This window comes from Athalia rosae, chromosome 7 (assembly GCF_917208135.1).
Source record: "Athalia rosae chromosome 7, iyAthRosa1.1, whole genome shotgun sequence".
Taxonomy (NCBI): domain Eukaryota; kingdom Metazoa; phylum Arthropoda; class Insecta; order Hymenoptera; family Athaliidae; genus Athalia; species Athalia rosae.
Window position 1 is genome coordinate 2,309,431 of NC_064032.1, and position 21,074 is coordinate 2,330,504.

Sequence of the window (21,074 nt, forward strand, 5' to 3'; positions counted from 1 at the left end):
ATTGTGTTTTCGTAGTAGTCAAGTTTTATTGATATATGAATGTTCGAACATTTATTTCGGGAGTTCCTTATCCCTATAATGGCTTTATTTTCCAAAATACTTCTATTCTCTCATAATCATAACGATTTAAAATAGTGTGCTTACAATAATTATAATTTGCTGACCGCTAGATGAATAACTCGGTACCTCTTATTCAGCGTTCAAAATATACACAACATGTTCACATGTATATCATTACTCATCTGGCTTAAATAAATCGTTTAGTTATCCTATTTTAAATAATATTACATCAATAATATCATAGTTCTTGAAATCAAAAAATATTCTGCACTGAATATGCGATGATATGCTCTGCAGATGCTTCGTGGATACAGTTTTCTCATCGATGACTCACCAATTCACTCGGTAGGTTGCATGTTCTGCTTCTGAAAAATAGAGTTGAACGAAATTGAGTAAACGTGATAAACGTAAAATATAGCTGCCGCAAAACCGATTTATTTCAGAAAATATCACACATAGCCTTATTCGCTTCACAGATTCGTGTTTGTCAGTCCGATATACATAGGAAAATCGTAAATCAGATATTTATTGGTAACCGAATAGCGTTCAATAGGTATATTTACATTCCAATGATTATAGTATACAATGATCAAACTAGGTTTTTATAATATGTAATAATAACAAAATAATCATCATCATTGTACAACTATGCAACAGAATATTTATAAATTGATCTGGTAATATAATCTTAAAATTAAAACATTATCGTTAGGACTGGGGTTTTTTGAATCTCGAATAAAATTGTACTTCTCATAATATGCACTACAGATAAATAAATACTGTCGAACAATAACATAGTATCATCATGGATTATATTTATCCATTCACGGTGTATGTGTTTTTTAAATATGTCACTTTTTTTGGATATGAATAATCGTTTTATACCAAATACTTTAAAAATCGGCGTTGTCATTTCTCCGATTCCGAAGATCACAATAAGGCACTGTGCACGGTAGCGTTCAGATTACTCACAATATTATAAAAACGATCTGCATCAATTATTCATCGATAAAAGATTCATCATAAATTTTTCTCTCCAATAACAGTTCATCTATTGATAAATTATTTGTATAGATATATCTACTCGACATAAGCGAATATTTCGAACACATCATGCTTGTACACGTAATAAAATTTCGTAAGAATTTAAAAATTAAATCTTAACATCGCTACCTCTCTCATTCATACAAATTACAAAATTTCAAACTCTCCATTTGGAGCTCGTAAATGCCATAAATATATCAGCGTTTCGAACGCTGTAGAATAATCATAGTTTACAAGTAATTTCAATTTCTCCAAAACACTGGGGCCCTAATATAACTAACGTTAATCAGATTCAACGTATCTCCTCATTTTTCATCCAATGTCTATGCGAAATAATCAACGATTAACAATACGTCATTTATATTTGCACCGTGTACGCCGATTGCGTTGTTCTTCCATCCGGCAAACAATACCGAATATCGTAATCAGGATCAGTCGTCGAAATTGTGCCTCAATTCGATGTAAAGACAGGTGCCAAGGACGATGCCAAATAATTCCAGGACCGACAGTCCGAGACCGACAGCTCCGAGGATAATCAAATGGTCTTTCGTAGTCTCCAGGAATTTGTATATGCAACCCTGCAAAAATCACAGTCACAATAACTACAATGGAATTTTATCTCAGAGGATTCGATCGGGGCAAATAATATTCAACGTCATGCAAGAAATGATTTGAGATTTTTTTATTCCGTTATTTACCGTGTATTGTATGTTGGACGGATGATCCCTGCGACCGCAGAAGAGTGTTGGAGTTTTACAGCAACTGTCGGGAACGAGGCTCCTGTTTTCGATAACTTCTTCGTCTTTGCTCCATTCACTGTGAAGCCAGTCTTCGAATCTCAACGCTCCGCAGCACTTGAACTGAAATTACGAATAAAAATAATTTGAAAAAACTATCATCCGTGTTACATATATATACGAGTGATTGTAATTGATCGGAAGCAAGGATTGAAAATAAAAGAAAAAAAACGTAACGATACTTACTTCTATCTGCATAGCGTCGATGGCGGCTGTTTCCCTCGACCGTACAGAGTAATTATCGAGGAATGTTCGATTCAGATGAACCTTGAGTTCCAAATCAACCTGCTCTTCGTAAAGTCTCGACATGAGTCCAACGCCAGCTTCCATCACTAGGACAGCCATGACGACGAATATGTACTGCGAGACACAGAAGGAAAAGAAGAATAAAAATTAATGATCAATATCAATATTTCTAGGTTTCAACATTCGTCGATCCATTAATCCATCAATTACATTGATGTTATTTCATTTCTCAAGTATAATTGCGTAGGATATAGACATGCGATATTCTCCTTCGATCCTCCTGGCTCGCGTGATCCCCGAGGTTATTAGACCGCCCTAAATTCAGTAATTAAGGAACCACCGCGTCATTCTGGGTGGGTATAAAATAAGACCTAACTCCGTCGCGCACTTTATTCCCAGAGAGCGATGCTCCCCATGAAGAACAATTAACAATCTTACATCTATACGTCCAGCTATAAATATGGATGCCGTACAATAGTAATAATTGCCGGACGGATCGAAGAAAATATTCTATTCTAATTTTCCAAATTCGTTGGCCCTCCGATCGCCAATTTTTCGATTAGCTCTGAACCCGTGAGAAAAATTACCGTCTTTTTCCCATTTTGTTTAACATTACTTACGCATATCTATGCACATATGTATAACTACTCGGCGTAGCTTATCTAAAGTTTAGATAGCTAATAATAGTACCTAGAGATAAGGTAATAACGAACTTAGATCACCTAATACTTGAGAACGCGTTCTATATCATCCTGAAAATTAATTTAGTAATACATACGCTCATAATTATACGATCCAATCTACATACGATCTGTTATATCTTCCGCATTATATAATTCTACGACCATTAATGCGTTTCAAGTCATTTTAAAGATGCATCCTATTTTTCCAGCAATCGGAGAAAATTGCGCACCGTGCGATAAACTCATGTACCACGTAAAATACCCTGGAGCTGTGGATTGTGATTGAGAATCTTCGAGTATGTATGTGGATAGGAATATACGCTTGAAGAGACGTACGTACCTTGGCGGACCACACAGCACGTGTAATTATTGGCGTGTTTCCTTTCGCTCGCCCTGCCTTTAAAATGTTTTAGTAAAAATTGTATTCGGTGTACATCGGTGCCGGAATATACCTGAGAAGGGTTACTTCCCAAGACTTTCTATAAAGAGGCCCATTACCGATGCCCTTATACGCGTATTGACGCGCCTCCGCGAGATCATCGGTTCGGTACACAGGAAACTTATAAGTATACGTACATACGATGCGTACAGCGAATGCATCTGGGGAATGAGCTTAGGCGAACGAGTGAGCATCACCGTGTGCGAGTTACAGATTTTTTTTTGTAATTAAAAAATCACTCGGAGTTCGTAATGTGGGTTGAAAAATATTTTTCACAGTTACTTGGGTCCCACCGATACCGAGGGGCGCGTGTAAAGTGAAAAAAGAAAAAAAAAAAAAAAAATCAAGCTATGTAAACGCGGGTTTTACATGTAGGTAAGATACAAGTCGATTCGAAACTTTACTCTCGTGCGCGGGATCGCCATCGACGCGGTAGAGAGCGCACTCCTTTTATGGGTAAAATTAACCAGACGCAACGCATATAAAACGTACAAAACGTTGAACGTAACATTGGTAAAGTTGTGTGGTGTGGAAGAAATCCGGGTTCGATCTCCTCGCCCTCGAAGAGGACGCGTTTTTCGAAGGATCGTTGTATCGACCGATCGCTATTTTCCTCGAAATTGTGACGATGTCTTTTTCGAAATTTGATCGCTGAACGCCCGGAGGTGAAAATTAATTACGCTAAAACTCTCGACTGTTTAGAATTGTCCTTTGTACTTCAGACTCAACACGTATTGAAACGACCTCGAATACGAGACGACCGTAACTAACAACCTGCGTCCTGGACTCGAAATAGCCGTGAACATTGTAAAATTAATTTAACGCACGGTGCGACGTGAAATCGCAATACCGATGACGATTATAATTAAAATAATCGGTCATTTTTCAATAGATTGAATAATTTAACGCTGAGGCTCGAGAGATTTCGGAAGCGAAATTCACAATCTTGATTTTTATACCCCTCCTCTCTCGACGAAGGAACGTTGAATGCGCGCAGGGAAACCCAATCCATTTGATACGCGCGTAGATGTACATAAAGGTGTACGTAAGTGTGTACGCGCTATTTGTGTTCACGAGGAATATCAGATATCCCATTCATATATATTTATTCCCATGTGGGGCTGGATTTATCAGCGGCTTTTCTTTTACTTGAACAATAATGATCCATTGATTGTCGTCCGCGTCTAAAACTTTGTTTTTCTCCACCGAACCGTAGAATCGTAGAAACGTAGAACCGTAATTCTTCAATTTTACACTTATGTGCGTGCACATATACTGTGATGTTTTACATAATACATAGGTGTACATAGTTCGTCGGAATAAATGGAACCCTTTGTACCCCGTTTCTCATCATCATCGTCAACAGCAGCAGCAGCAGCAGCAGCAGCACTTTTGGTCCGATCGTTCATCCGTCGTTTTTCATTAAAAATTAAAACTAGAGCACGCACGATACGCACCGGTGTGCGTATCCAATATCACGAAAAATCAATCGTTCTTTATTCCATAAGCTAGACTACAGATTTACAAAAATTACAAACGAGAATATCACATACAATCTGAGAAATGGAAAAAATTAATTAATCGAATAATTCAAGAAAAATTGTTAGGGTAATTCTTGCGCGTGGGAATATGATTAATTTAACGTTGTTTTTTTTGTTTCTGGTAAATTATACTAACCACTATTAGAATGCATCTGTTTTCAGACGTAACTCCACCGCATCCGAGCCAGCTGGCAATAATTGCTAAAGTTCCAGCAACTATCAAAGCGTACGCCAAAATTGGATACGTTGAGGTAGGAAGCAGTGAAATGTAATTGTGTTTGGCAACTACCGTCCAAATACCGATACCGCCGACCGCCAGTCCGGAGAGCTGCGCAAGAAAGGAAGACAGAAAATTTTCAAAAAATATCCTAAATTTTCACTATAAAAAAATAAATTAGTTACAAGCTAATAAAAATCATCGGGCACAAAAGGAAGAAATCTATACCACGAATAAAAATACGGTACATATTTTTTCTAGCCGCATAACGATCACCCTCGACTCATTTTCTCAGCTCGTGCCGGTAGTTTGGAATTCTCGTCGAACAAAATAAAAAATTAAGAGAGAATAGAAAAAAAAAAGAAGACTTTACCACGTGCTACGAAAAGTCATTTTCCACGGGATATCTGAACAGCTCGCGGGATCTTTGGATCACATACCTATATACCGATGCACGTATACGGGCATGGGTATATGTATACATAAGAAATGGGGGCGTCGTCGGCGCGAGGGCGTAACGAAGCGACGTAAGGAAAAAATATGTGTACGTTATACACACGTGGGCAAGTGTGCGGCGTGTCTAGGTGCGCGGTTAAAAAAAAACGCGGAGAGTCGGTTTCGGAGACGAACCGACTATGGAGTCGATTTTCTGGTCCGAGAAATAGCCACCCGCTATAAAGCTGGGACACATACGTCGAGGTTTCAAGTTTACCTCCAGAATTCCAGAAAACCAGTTTATAACTATGTACACATCAAGTTTTACGTACGTATGTATGTAAGCGCGTATGAAACCCTCTGCCAGAGAATCGTATCTCTTCGTGTCAACTGCACGAATGTGCAGATAATGAGCAACTTTGACGAACGGTCAATTACCGTCGGACGGATATTTTTTAATTTTGAGTAAACTCGTACGATTTCTATTTCACGTGCACGAAAATTTTAGATAAAAGAAAAAAAAATAATGAAAACCAATCAGCCGAAGAAACAGCGATGGTAAAAAAATAATTATTGTAACCTTTGATCAGCGGATTAAAATAATCAGGCTCATAATCAGATCCCGTCTTAATTATTACCAGGGTATTTGAAGGAAACTACTAACAAGTAGGTGGAAAAAAATACTCACGAATAATACAACGTTGTAGATGTGAAGAACGTATTTAAGAAAATTGACCGAACAGCATCCGTCATCTCGAGTCCTTATCCTCGACGATGTTCCCGGCAGTCTTTCGGCACCTTTCGCCATTTTGTTTTACTTGAATTGTATAATTTTTTCGTCGTTTGCAAAAAAAAATTGTGAGTAACAAAACTCTGTGAAATTAATGCTTCGCCTTCTCCTTTTTTCTTCTCTCTCTTTTTTTTCGAGATTCGAACGAAACGTGCGACTCGCCACCGCGTTCCTGTATTCGTCACCTCGTCATCGCATCTGCAATTTCAAAAAGACGAAACAATTATTTTTCATTCCTTCTCTAATTCAAATTTCATACTTTTTTTTCGTCTGGTCGTTCGATTCTTCAATTTTCTTATTGTAAATGAAAGAATAAAATCCTAAAACCCGAGTTAACGTATCGAATCGACGTATGGAAAACGAAATGGAAGAAAATTAGTTTCGATAACCGAGAAGATTTGTCGAAGAGAAAAAAATTGAACGAACGATTATTCGTTACGCCGGAGCAGCATGACTCTGGAGAATGCGGTTCTGATATGTTTATATACATACGTAATAATAATAACGTATAGCTGACACGGGATTTATCTCAGCACTCCTATTTTCATGGCGTATTTTTATCAATATTATCGTAGCCAGCTGGCCGGGCGCGCGCCAGAAATAACGCATACCACATCATCTCTAAGACCAAACCCAACCAATTTCCTCAACGTCTTCATCGCTGCGCTCGAGAATAGAGAAAAAAAAAACAGATATATGATAAATTCAAAACAGACTACAAGAAAAAAAATATTCAAACCACACAACTGTCCCTATACTATACGAATGATAGATGCGGGGTGTCGGAAATGTTTCCAAAAAGATTTTTCCTTTTTTTTTTTTGTTTTTTAGTCTTGTACGTAAAATCTGATCGTCATAAAATTCGAAGCCGTTTTCGGAGCTTGCAGAGAATTGAAATTAAAAGAGGAAAATATGAAAAAGCGTAAGAAAAATACGAATACAGGTACGTATGCAGGTATACCATACGAATAAGAGTGGTGCCAGCAACAGGAGCGCGGAGAGTGAGTTGCGTGGGCGAAGCAGTTTTAAAATTTTTCCCTTCTTTCTTTTTTCAACATTTGAGATCTTGCTTACATATTCCTTCTTACTTTGCCGTGCAACGGCTCGAGAGAAGGGGCGAAAAGACGCCGGAGGACGTGAAATACAAACGAGTCTGCAGCACGGTACGCGTGAAGCAGAAAAACGAGAAAAAGAAAAGAAGAAGTAAATGAAAAATAAAAATGTATCCGAAGCTTACGGTATATCCTCGTATCGTATCGGTGGATACAGACGCGCTCGCACACACGCGTAGAATATAAAATCCGCTACACGGTGCGTGGAAAAAAAAAAGAAAAAAAAAGGAATTTATCAATGGGCTCCACGCGCTGCAGCTGCCCATGCAATATAGTAAAAGCAAAACCGCACGCGATGGCCTCTGCTGTATAACGTACAAGTAAAAGCGACTACTACAAAACTAAATGAATGAACGAACGAACGAACGAATGAATGAATGGATAAATAAACGGAACCTCGTCCTATCGAGTTTTCATCTTATCCGTACACGTATACAAATACGTACTGTGTTACATCTAATTACAATCGTTGGTTCCGTCCGATCGTTGATGATCGATTTTTCTTTCTTTCTTTCTTTCTTTCTTTCTTCCATTTTTTTTTTTTTATTTTTCTCTTACAAGAATAACATACGTAGGATACTCGTCTATTTACGTGAACGCGAGACGAGAGTTTACAATTAAGAAAAGAAAATAGAAAAAGGCGAGGAAAGAAAAAGAAAAAAAAAAAGAAATCAAATTAAACTCGTAACTTATGTGGGAGGATGCACGGATGCGAAGTGGATGGAATTGTGATACGTGGGGTTTTGTACGTACGTTGATGCGGAGCGCGTATTGCATATGCGCGAGCGGTGGGTTGTTTTAATGGGTGGCAAGGTTAACGAGATTGGTCTATTATATGAATTGATAAATTGTTCAATAATCTGGTCGTTAGGAAGGATTGAATAAATGAGGATATATGCTATATCGACACTAGGTGAGAGACCGGGGATTGCCAATAAGTTGAATAATAACCACGTGAACCGGGTACACCGGCGTCGCCCTTTTACGCACCGCATGTGACGCCCGTAAGTGCGTTGAAAAAACTCACACGCGCACACGCATCGCCTACGGTTCGTGTGTATCGGACAGCCGTCTATACATCACGCCGTGCAAATATGTACGCACACTTTGCGTGCATCTAAATCTAATAAAATTTAACCGACCCACCGTCATCCGCTTTCGTGCTTTTAATTTTTCCACACGCTGCTGCTGCTGCAGCAGATGATACGAGACGACAGGAAAGACCAGACGTATATAATAACGATTACGGCGGACGATAAAAGGATAGAAAAAAAAAAATGAAAAAAGAAAAAAAATATATGCCCACGGGGAATGGATGAAGTTATATGCAGTTCGGTTTATCGTGTGCCGCCGTACTCGAGGTTCAGCGCAATTCAACGCCGTGAGTTGATTCAGCTTTTACGAGCGTTGCGCGTGTGCGTGCAGTTTCCGTGCAATTTTAAACCGTCCCGCCGTACCCGCAACGCGGATGATATCCGCGGCCCACTGCAGCGGCTCGGTCTCGTCGCAGTCCGCCACGGGATTAATAATTTCTTCTAACGCTGAGCACAGAGCAGTCGAGCTAACACAATCAGTTCGGTTGGGCTAAACTTAACCGAACTGAACTAAATTCGAGCTTCTAAATATTCGATACACCTACGGAGCGAACCACCGACGGCAGGTTTCGCAATACACGCTGCATTCTTGCACTTGTCCCCCCCCCTCACGCGTCAAAGATGCAATTTTTCGACTCTCGCGTGCGAAAAAAATCGACAAACTTACAATTAGCTAAAACCCGACTGAAAAAAAAAATAGAAACTTGATCCGGTTTTAGATCGTAGGTTTTAATTTTTGTTGTTTCTTTTTTTTTTTTTCTTGTTCAATGCGTAAATCAGAATCGGTAACGCTCGTTCCGAAAAATTGTGCGTGGGTTCGGAGAGTCGGGAGGGCATTTCCTTCGGAGTGCGAAGCCCTCTTCTTTCCTCCGTACGTATTCCGGCGACTTTCTTACATTCTAAGAAGTTTAAGAACCGATTCGAAGGAGGCTACGACGCGAGGAGACGACGACGACGACGACGACGAGGTGCGTGGGCACCGCTGCAATATTCGACGCGTGTACGTGGGGAACGCAGGTGTCCGAAGTATGTTACGGTGTGTAAGGTTCCGCCTCACCTTCGTGCGGAGAGACCAACGAACGGCCAACCTTATCCTCCCACACGTGCGCGACAGCGTTATCGCTTTTTTCGTTCCATATTTCTTGCTTTTTTGTTTTTTTCTTCTTCTAATTTTTATCTTTGTACTTATTCATGTATCTTCATTACGCATAGGCACATGGGATTTTACTCGGTTTTCCTCAGGTCTCGGTTTTTTTGTGCGTCGCTCGTCACGATTCATAGTAAATAATCATATCGAATGAGCGAGTTCAGGTAATAACCATAGATACTAGGCGGAGGACGATGGGGTTCTTACGAGTTCACAGACTGCATGTAGAGCGCAATTACCATCATCCGGAGAAGCAACCACCTACAGCGTGGCGTAGTCGTTGCGCGTGTACGTGTGTGAAACTCCCGGGACTCAGCACGTCGGATTCGCTGGATAGACGATGACCGCCGTCCTACGCCGTCCGTTCATTTGGCAGATCATCGTTCTCATCCTCATCCTCCTCATCCTCCCCATCCTCCTCAGCCTCCTTCTAATCGTCGCTGTCGCTGACGTTGTCGTGCATACGAGATTAGGAATTATCAAGATTAGAGACACATTGCGCACGACTGTAATCGATACGTGTACGTCGCTGATATGTACGAGAGCTTCGTGTTCGAAAGAAGTTAAAAAAAAAAAGGCTACTCGAAATGATTTGTAACAAGGGAATGGAAAAAATAGACGCAAAACTGTACGGAGTCCAGTTGGATTTCTTTCGTTTTCGTTTCTTCTATAGATTTTTCTTTAGTCCTTCTGGTTTCAGTTTCCTTACTGCGAGAAACCAGTGGGAGAGTTGATAAGGTTTCGTTTCTCAATATTCTTCGATGTACCTATATTATAACCGCGTTTTACCGTGCGACAGAGAACGCATTGCGTGGCACGAGAAACGGAAGGAAAAATATTTTCGAACCTCGAAAGCATTGAAATAAAATAAAATAAAAATCCATATGATACTAGGACTCTGCAGAGTGTGAAACAAAAAATATTACATTTCTTTAAATAATGAAATTTAAAAGCAGAGTGTCGTTCATCGATTTCAACAACCGGCAAGAAATCAAGTCATCGATGTCCGACAAAAATTGGATAAAGTCGTTAATTAATTACCCGATGAAAATTGAACATGACATCTTAAGATCGCGTGCACATGACACGTCGCGAATCGAGAGCAGATACGATGTGTAAATTTTTCTTCAATCGAAGGGAATAGCGGAGCGAAAAAATTGACCGATCGATCGGAAGATCCCTGACCTACGATATTATAAATATTCCGGTACCTACATCAGGTGAAATATAACGGAACCGAAGTTGTTGCGCCGTAGAAACTTGTGCAAAGTAGGCACATATATACCTACGTATATATATATGTATTATATGGCAATATATACTCATAAAATAGTACCGTTACTTACGCTATCCCATAGTACATATGCACGTATATAAACATCCGTACATACACGTCTAGGATATATAAGAAACGTTCATATTTTCTACGATATGTGTATTAAAATATTATACGATGAACGTCACGGTTTTTTATTTGATATCGCAAAATGCTTTGTCTTTTTTATTTTCGTCCTTTCAATTCAGGAACAATTTTAACTTGTATATACGTAGGTACAAGAAGATCGCGACGACGTGACGCGGGACTGAGAATTCATGTACAAAAAAAAAAAATAATAATAAAAAAAGAAAAAGCGAAGTTGAGATATTAGAATAAACGTCGAGCGAATGGTACAGGTATACATAAATGTAATGCGTACATAATATGAAAGGACGAGACTCTGATGTGAATGAATGAAGAGAAAGAAGATACAGAGAGAGGGAGAGAGAGAGAGACGGGAACAAAGAAAAAAGTAAGATGCAGAGGAAGGGAAAAAAGAAGTTAGACGAGATGGAAGGAGTGGTACACGGAGCGAAGAATCCCACCACGCGTCTCCCACGCGACATCGGGAGATCCTCGTCGACCCCGCGTTCGTAAGGCGGAGGATATATAATGAGATCCCGTTATACTACACGAAGATCAAAATACACCCAACAAGGGGACCACCTAACGATCATTTTCGCACATGATTTGTATTTTCTACCGCGGGTAACTTATGATCACAATTGCACCCCTTCGATCGAGCACAGGTCCGAGAATATCGATCCTAGCGTAAATAAGGCGATGATCAAAGTTGCGGGTAATTAAATTCTCCACTCGATCGTTCCCCGCCACTTTCGCGACAAATTCGATAATTGGCGAGATAATTGGAAAACTCTGAGAATGGAAATCGAGTGGAAATAGTTTCGATTTTTTTCTCGCTCTCCTTTTTTCAATTTTTTCCGATAACAAACTACTCCGGATATATTATATCGAAAATCATTTAGGACGTTTGGACGGATCGAGCTTATATGTACCACAGAGATGAGAGAGATATATTGATACGTGTACGGTATGTACGTAGTCCGGAGTGCGGCGGTGCGAGTGTCAATTAGTTTAATTAGAGAGGACTGGTTTGGATTTGACCGACGTTATCGCTCGGCTCGTTTTATTCAAAGCAGATTTTAGTCACGGAGTACTTAACTTTCCGACCACCAGATTATATCGGCTTTGTCACCCTCCCGCGGAGAGAGAGAGAGAGAGAGAGAGAGAGAGAGAGAGAGAGAGAGAGAGAGAGAGAGAAAAGGAGAAGAAGGAAGTAGGAGGTGATGCTGCACGGAACGCGTGGACCGTTCACTCGTATCTACCAACGTGCATCATTCTCCATCTCTCCTCCATTTCTTCGCTCGTCTCCTTTCAACGTGGAAAAAAAACGAATAAATATCGACACACAGATTTTGTACCACGGTCTAGAATCGATGCTAAAATTTTGAAGAAAAAGACGAGAGGGAAAATAATAAAATGGCAAACTTTAGCCGAAATACGCGAATCAGTCGTGTATAGGTATGAGTGTTTAGATATAAATGTGTGTAATTTATACACCCCGCACGTGTCCGGTTGTTGAAAAATTTTTCCATCGCAGTCTCTGCCGGAGATTACGTATACACAATTATTATAATCTCGTGATACGTAACCGTGAGCGGTATATTTTATTAAAAACAAATTTTTTTCCTCCTTACGTTCTAAATCAGCAGCAGCAGCAGCAGCAGCAGCAGCAGCAGCAGCAGCAGCGGCACAAGCAGCGGTAACGTGAGAGTCGAAACTGAGGTCATCAAATAAAGAAAATTCAATCGATATATATATATGTATATCTGTACACGTATAATAATTATTATTTAGTCCAATTTATATACATATACGTATCGTTGATAAAAACACGCCGTAGGGTATGTGGATTAACGTGAATTTTTCGCACGCGTAATATATCTGTATGTATTTTATGTACCCAAATATCGGCACATGACCCCGCGTGTGATCTGTACAGCGTACGTCGTATACACAAACGTGGACATATGTGAGCACTAATTTATCGGCTTATGGGCTTGGCATATGTGTGCGTATAAATATATATATATATATATATATTATATGTAACACGTACACGTGGATAGGTTTATAAAAGCGATACGCGAACGGAGTGCGTATAACAGTGGTAACGTAAACGGAGTTACTCGGCTGCACCGCATCATAATTAACAGTAATAATAATATTATAAATATGTGATAAAAATATTTATCTGCTCATTGTTATTATAATTATATAATCATTATTCGAATTCCTACTATAAATGTCATCATAGATATAATGGGACGTTGAGATTGTTCAGAAGTTAAGAACGAAAAGCGATCCCTTTTAATTTTGCATTTTGCCATGGCACGCGAATAACTTGTAAAAAATAAAGAGATGAATGAAATTGAAACAATTTGCAATCAGCTGTTAACCGGGCAATCGTCGAACGCATCGATTCACAGATGAAAATCGAAACACCAAAAGAAAAATCCTGAAGAGAGAAAAACCGTGGTAGAAAAAAAACGTTCAAAACCGTTCAACGATGATTCATATCCATGTACATGTATAAAATGAATAATTGGGAAATTCTAAACGACAGATAATGATACTTTCATTGTTACATAGGTGTATTTACTCCGTGGCCATGTGCACATAAACTGCGCCCGCGCATTCGAAGCCTCCTCATGTATTACATTGGGCCTCGAGAGTATACACGATACCTTTACTTTACTACCTTTTACGGTAGAGTAATTGGTGGAGAAAGTTCAGCGACACATCAACAATTATTACGCGGTATGAAAAGAAAAAAAAAAAAATTATCGAGTCAAATAACAGAAATGAATAAACATTACCGATGAATACGAACTCGTACGTGAATTAATTAACTTTATCTACGTACAAGTGAAACTTTTATTTTTTTACTTTTTTTTTTTTTAAAGGTATATCCATCACGGTCCTACGTATGTATAATTTATATATTGATCTAGTTACTCGCTCAGTTCATGACGCATAAAAATTTATATGTTTAGATGGGAAAGCATATAAGCTAAAGATCTGTATATGTACGAGTAACTGTCAGCGTTGGTTAGCATGATAATGGTCGAGATGGAACCCGGTTATGGGTTGGGCCAGATTTAAATCCTCAGAAATTCTTAAGACCTAAACTCGGATCACAAGGTGTATTTATAATACAGAATAGGGCGAACCGCGATCAAGATGACGAAGAGTTTCCCACGATCGCCCACGACGAATTGAAATAAATGGGGGAAAAAGAAAAAATTCAGTACCAAGGATAAAAATCAAAGAACCGAACGAACAACGAAACAATAAAATTGATTAATTGAAGGAGAAGAAAAAACTGTGATTTGAATTTTTCAATACACGATAGACATACTTATATTATACCTATGCACCGAAATTATCGGGCCAAAAATTCATATAACGAATATGACGAATAAGATGAATAATTTCTTTAAAGTCGCGTAGCTCATGCAAAAAAAATCGCACGAAAAATTTAAGAAATGCGTTTTGAAGGGGAGATTTCAACCTTTAAAATGACATAAAAAAAGTTCAAGTCCAACGACTCAAACACCCGGTGCACCTTCTCAAAGTAAAAAGTTCAATTCACGTTTTCGACATGAGTTCAATCAGAAGAGTATAACTAGTGAACGAAAAAACGCAATCTCAATTAATTGGGAGCATCCAATAGGAGAAGCTTCAAGCTTCAAAACGCATATTTTTACAACCCTCTACCTCAATTTTTCGAGCAGTTACGAAGCTTTGAAATCAGACGTTCTTCGGAGCTAAGCCAAGGTGACCCGCTGTATTTACGCTCAGTTAGAACGTTGGAATAAATAGCATGGGACACTCTATAGAATTTTATTCCGTACGAATACCTAGTTATTATATTCGATAAGATTGTCTGTGAAGTCGTAAATATTATGACGTCAGAAAGAAGAAGAAGAAGTACGGAAAAAGAATACAAAGAATAATTGACTGCAACGTAATCTTCGACGACGTTTACAATTCGCCGATAATTCGCACGTAATAAAATCCTTTTTTTTTTACCCTACCTACCCCAACACTAGCGATAACTTTGGAGTAGCTACGAAGTGAAAGTAAAGGGAAACGATGACTGTCCGAAGTAATGACACAAAATAAATACAATTAACGTCCCGAAGAAAACGAATTTGCGAAATCGAGGACTTTGAATATCGTCCGAGCATGAGTCGAAAAATAAAAAGGGAAAAAATTTTCCCTTCTTCGTTTCATTTCGTTTTTTTTTTTTCACTTTTTCTGCGCATCGGCGAAACAACAACAACCTGCTGCCGCAGCTGCTGGTACACGGATACACCCGCGGAGATGGTTAAACTCCACGTAATTCGTAGAAAAAATTTCATTTTCTACCTGTTGCCCGTCGCTGTACAGGTATTGTACCCGCACACACACCGTCGCGCAAGGGAGGATTTGGCACCTTTTATTTCACACATACACAAACAAATTTTGGTACAGGTATGAGAGTTGGCCGAACATCCCCAAACACCGCGGGGGGTGGGGCAGGCGAGGGAGGAAGGGACTCGATTCTAGAGAATCTCAAGATTTTTCCACGTCGTAACCGCTCCTCTAGTCGTCGTTCGGAAAATCTATCTCTCCACCGAATCGATGATATAATAATTCACATACTCGGAAATAACTCGTGGAGCGAACTCATCTGTATTTTTACTCGCGATGATAAAATGTATACCGAGAAAAGGATGACGGGATCGGTAAAATTACTCGCGGAGATGTTCCTCGCGCACGTTGAGGAAAATTTTAATTCATCTTTCCTACGAGAAGACGCGGCGTTTTCGAAACGCACACGTGTACATGGGTCAGTTCGCAATGTTACGAAGAGATATGCAGGTGACCATATTTTGGGGATGGTAATGACGTCGTTACGCGGTTAATGATTTCTGATTCCTCCGAAGAGCTGAAATCCGTTGGTATCATCATCATTTCTCGCCCTCCTATCATTCGGAGTTACGACAGTTTCGGAATTTCGCTTTATCTATATCGTTCGTCTTCCCTGATAAATTATGCGCCAACGGATGACCCGAGACCCCGTACTATGCGGGATGATATAACGATCGTTACAGCTGATTAATGATGTACAGAAATTTCGTGTACATACAACCGCATAAATCGATCCCAGGTTCACACCGTTCGTGAGAAATATAATTGGCTGTCGATATTCAAATTAATCGAAATGCTGCGGATCAGTTTTGACGTAAGAATTTCTTTTTTTTTCCCTCCATTTTTTTCCACGCTCTAAAAGCCAGGGAGAGAATACGAAGGGACTCGGACGTCAAACCGCGAGATATACGTACCGATGGACGATGGATCTCAAAGGAGAACAATGAGACCGGATAATGAGACGTTGAATTTCTGAGTTTTTTAACTCACCAAAGTGTCGATGAGCGACGTGGGTATTTTCGGGGGCTGTGTGTTTTTTTTTTTTTTTTTTCTTCTATTTTTCGATCCGTCAGGTTGAAAAACGATCGGATCGCTCCGATCGTACCGAACAGATCGGATGAAAAGATTATCGAACGGAATAAGATGTAAAAAGGCACACTTTTGATTGACACGTGCGATGGTCGGCGTTTGAAATACCTGGTGTAAATTTCACCTCTGAAAAATTTGAAGGAAATAAAAGGTGAGAGAGAGAACGAAATCGAGCGAACGCTTCGGATCTATTCGAATTTCGAAGCGACCTCCATGCGCGGAGCGAGGCGCGCTAAAAACCGCGCGTAAAATTTAAAGGGACAAGATTTTTCCGTACGTGGCTTTTAAACTTCGTTACCATTTAATGCGAACCAACGTTTTACCCAACTAATTCTTGAAGTTTTTCTTCGTTACTTTTCTGGCGTTTGATCGACGTGCGTGTTTACTTACACATGTAGTTACATAAATTCCTTTTTATATAAGCTAAGAGATAGGCTCCAAATTCAAGTAGAATTGATACAGTTACCGATAAGAATCGTTGCGCGTACTATTGCACACGTATGTTTCTCATACATTACGGTACATGTGTGTAATCTAGTCCAGAGTAAACTCTCACCTGAAAAGTCTAGTTTCTTTCTATCTTCACTGCAGTGTCAGTAGAGACGAGGCTTGTCACTGCGAGTAGATTCAACCGTGTTACACTCTTTCATTTCTATTTAAAAAAAAAAACGATGCTTCCAAGATTGTTTGAATTTTTTAATTTTTCCCCGATATGCGCGGATCGATCGATCGATGATTAATTTTTTTATTTTGTAATTGAAATGAAAAAAAAAAAATTTAGTTCACTCGTGAGAAACAGTGGCGATTTGAATTAACTTGTACACAGTATAAGAAAACTTTACATGAGAAAAAAAATGAAGAAAAAAGGGAACAACAAAACTGAAAATTCACGCAGCCGCGAAACCAGCTCGCGCGCACAACGCTCTCCGAACGTCGAAGCGACACTGAATCGGGAATGTGATCAAGATTCAAGATTCCAAAGTGAATGGGGGGGAAAAAGGAGTCGCGCCTCTGGCGGTGGTTAAATATAACTCGAAACTCAGGTAGAGAATTAAAAAATTTTCAGGGGACTTCTACAGGTAAGAAAAGTACCGAACGGAAGGCCCTCGAATTTGAAATTATCAAATATTCATTGATTTGATTGTGAGAAAAAAATTCCTCCTTCTTCATCTCTTTTCAGATGCTAATGGAGAATATTTTAATATTTCCCATCACCCGAACAACAAATAATCGGACCCGAATTCCTTCCAGTCGCTATCTGCCCGCATACCTGTAAAAATTAACATACGCGCGTTTTATATCGATAAGGAATTCGCGACGCTCCTATTATTACACGTATTCGTATGCTAAAGATAAAATAGAATCGATGGGATTGACGATAAATGTGGTGAGCCGGCAAAATGTGATTGGCAAAGTATCGATTGATATACGTTTTTTTCCTACAGGTAAAGCAACGGCAACTAATTTCGTTCAAACTTTAAAGTACCTCTCACCTCATACTTTTCGAACTACTCGAACATTGTTTCGGTAACTAGTAATTTTCCTTATACCTCAACATCTAAAAATTGTAATGAAAAAAAAAAGTTAATCGCTATACAGGTGTATTAAATTTAATTATTATATTTTACGTGTACGACTGTCGTTATATACGCAATTAATATATAATAATTTTGCATAGTTTATTGAAAATTATATGTTTATACTATATTATTCGATAGTACAATAAATATATTATAACAACATACGTTTTTATTTTCATTTTCTTTACAACAATTATTATTAACAATATTATTATTTTAATGATAATTGTACAGCGCGCGGTACAATTTTATAAATTGCAATTACTGAATATTGCGGAACTTCATTGGTTTTTTTCTTCATTTTTTGTTTCGTCTATTTTACAAATTACGTGTATATGTATAATGTAATTGTCCCGGGGAAACGTAATTTTTCTTCCCAATTTCTCCTCAGTCATTCAAATATATAATATATTTGTGGTTATATTTACGTATTGAGTGCAATGTGTGCTTGTGACGTCATCAAGTGTGGGTGAAGCAGTCCATTTTTTCTTAACTTTTCTCTTCTCTTATTTGTGGTTGGCTTTTCGCGCATCATCCCGCAGTTACGACGCTGGAGGTGCTGCAATTTTTCGTAAAAAAAAAGAAAACTTATGTATTCAAAAAATATGAGAACGAAAATTCATCTACGAGAAATCACGAAATCATCGCGAGCAGACTTTCACCGCATATGAGACACGTTGAAATTACATAGCTTTTTAAAAAAAAAAAAAAAAAAACAGTTAATTTATAGTAAAATTTCATGCAACTTCCTTATTTTCATAAGTGGTGCATGTTCGGTTCTTTTTTTCTTATCTAATTACGTACGTACGTTAAGCACGCATTTTTAAAATTAGAAATAAAATTGTCGACCGCCGACTTTCGCGACACGAATACCCTGTGCCCATATCATAAGTCCCTCATTAATTACTCGACCAAGTTAATTAATTATTCAATTAATTAGTCATACACGGCTGCGCATAATTACCGTAAAGAATTGAATCCTTCCATTTGATTATTTATACTCCGCAGCGTCTTTGATCGTTTTAATTACCTTGCGGGGGTGCTGTCTCCGCTGGGGGTGGTAACGCTGCTTCTGCGGGTGGTGCAGCCGGCGCTGGGGCAGCACCCTCAGCCGGTGGGGGTGCAGCTGGATCCGCCGGAGCTCCTTCAGCTGGTGCCGCTGCAGGTGCTGGCGCCGCACTGTCTGCCGGGGGTGCCGCTGCGGGCGTTCCTTCGGCAGGAGCTGCTCCTTCGGCAGGTGCGGCAGCTGGAGCTCCTTCCGTTGGCGCTGCGCCTGAAGAAAATGATCGGGATATCGCAGAAAAAAATTGCGAAAAATGATTCGATTGTTCTTTTCATTCAGCTGTCTAATTTTGACGGATGATGAGATTCTGATATTCATACCGTCAGCGGGGGGTGCGGCTGGGGCACCTTCTGCTGGGGGTGCAGCTCCGTCAACTGGTGGAGCCGGAGCCCCTGGGGTTCCATCTGCGGGTGGTGCACCTTCTGCTGGGGGTGCCGCTCCGTCGGTTTGTGGGGCTGGTGTTGTTCCATCACCTTGTGGTGCGGGAGCGGCGCCATCGGCAGGAGGTGCAGGAGCTGCTCCGTCTTGAATATCGCGAAGATGAAATTCAATCGAAATTAACGATTCAAGTAGAATTTACACGGCGAATAAAAATTAGCCCTGTTTTCGCTCCGAAAAACGTCCGATTTCGAAGCCTCATAACCAATGGACAATAATTGCTTTAGAGTCGCATAACTCGTGCAAAAAAAATCGTACGAAAAATTTAAAAAACGCGTTTTGAAGAAGACACTTCAACCTTTAAAATGCATTTTTTTACAACCCTCTACGCCAATTTTTCGCGTAGTTACGTCGCTTCGAAATCGGACGTTCTTCGGAGCGAAAACAGGTCTGATTAGCCAACTTTTGTCAGCGCATAAGATTACCAACCCGCTGGGGGTGGTGCACTGCCGTCTGCCGGGGGTGGTGCGGAACCATCTGCAGGGGGTGCCGGTGCGGCTTCACCCGCTGGTGCAGGAGGAGGTGCTGCCCCATCGGCCGGGGGTGCCGGTGCCGCTGTTCCATCTGTAGGAGTCGGTGCTGCAGCGGGGGTGGCTTCAGCAGGAGTGGCAGCTGGAGCAGCTGGTGCGTCTGCAGCGGGGGCAGCAGCGGGGGCAGCAGCAGGAGCTGCTCCATCTGCAGGAGGAGGAGCTTCTCCTTCCTGCACCGATTGAAACCAAAGATCAGAGAAAAAATGCCAAGCAAAGTTCTGATTTCTGGCAAAAAATGAAGTATGCATAAGAAGAAGCTAACGCTACGCGAACTGAATATTTCTGCTTCGCTAATTACTCAATTAGGAGAATAAATTAAGCATGATATTCTACTCGTTCGTTTCTACCGATAAACCGCGAACCGAAGGAAGAAAATTATCTTAAAATAACAAACTCACTGTACGATCAGCATTTGGCACACGTAAAAAACAAAAAAAAAAACGGCAAACATAAAACGACAACTGTACATACAAAAGTGTGATAGCGAATGTGTGATGAAGCATTTTGTGCAATTGTCCAAATTTAAAATAAAGCAAAAAAAAAAAAAAAAAAATTTATAGCGAACTGTTACGATATAAGCTTCGCACTGCACCGCGCTTGTTAGTCATTTATACAAGTGTACTTACGATACTGTGCGGCAGCTTTCCTAAATATTGATAGCAAATTGTGAAATGTTCATTTCTGTGCCCAGAATAACCAATGGATAATGTATTTGTTTGTAGATGTATTAAGGAATGATACGTAATCAGGTGTAATTTAGTTTTTCTTCCTTTTTTTTTTGAGAGAGAGAGAGAGAAAATTGTTAAATTACAGAGAATTTCATTCGTTAGATGTATAATACGGATTCCCGTTAGTAACTGGGTGGTACATTCCGACGATCATCTTTATTATTTATTATAGAAATGCGATCATCATATTCATCATCATCATCATCATCATAGGATAAAAGGG

The 21,074-nt window shown here is 39.7% G+C and overlaps 2 protein-coding genes across 2 annotated transcripts; both read right to left on the reverse strand.

The window, feature by feature from the left end:
- Positions 1-600: 600 nt before the first annotated feature.
- Positions 601-17,432, reverse strand: LOC105689202 (CD151 antigen-like). Its single transcript, XM_012406052.3, has 6 exons — positions 17,069-17,432; positions 6,151-6,450; positions 4,947-5,138; positions 2,088-2,261; positions 1,803-1,964; positions 601-1,682 (listed from the first exon to the last, which is right to left on the reverse strand). The coding sequence occupies exons 2-6, from the start codon at positions 6,268-6,270 to the stop codon at positions 1,536-1,538; spliced, it is 795 nt and encodes a 264-aa protein (XP_012261475.1). The 5' UTR covers positions 6,271-6,450; positions 17,069-17,432; the 3' UTR covers positions 601-1,535.
- Positions 17,433-18,618: 1,186 nt separating this feature from the next.
- On the reverse strand, positions 18,619-20,974 carry LOC105689195 (skin secretory protein xP2-like). The gene is made up of 4 exons (XM_048658449.1): positions 20,023-20,974; positions 19,476-19,679; positions 19,123-19,365; positions 18,619-18,651 (listed from the first exon to the last, which is right to left on the reverse strand). Exons 1-4 carry the CDS (start codon positions 20,369-20,371, stop codon positions 18,635-18,637), a joined length of 813 nt encoding a protein of 270 aa, XP_048514406.1. The 5' UTR covers positions 20,372-20,974; the 3' UTR covers positions 18,619-18,634.
- Between the last annotated feature and the right edge of the window lie 100 nt (positions 20,975-21,074).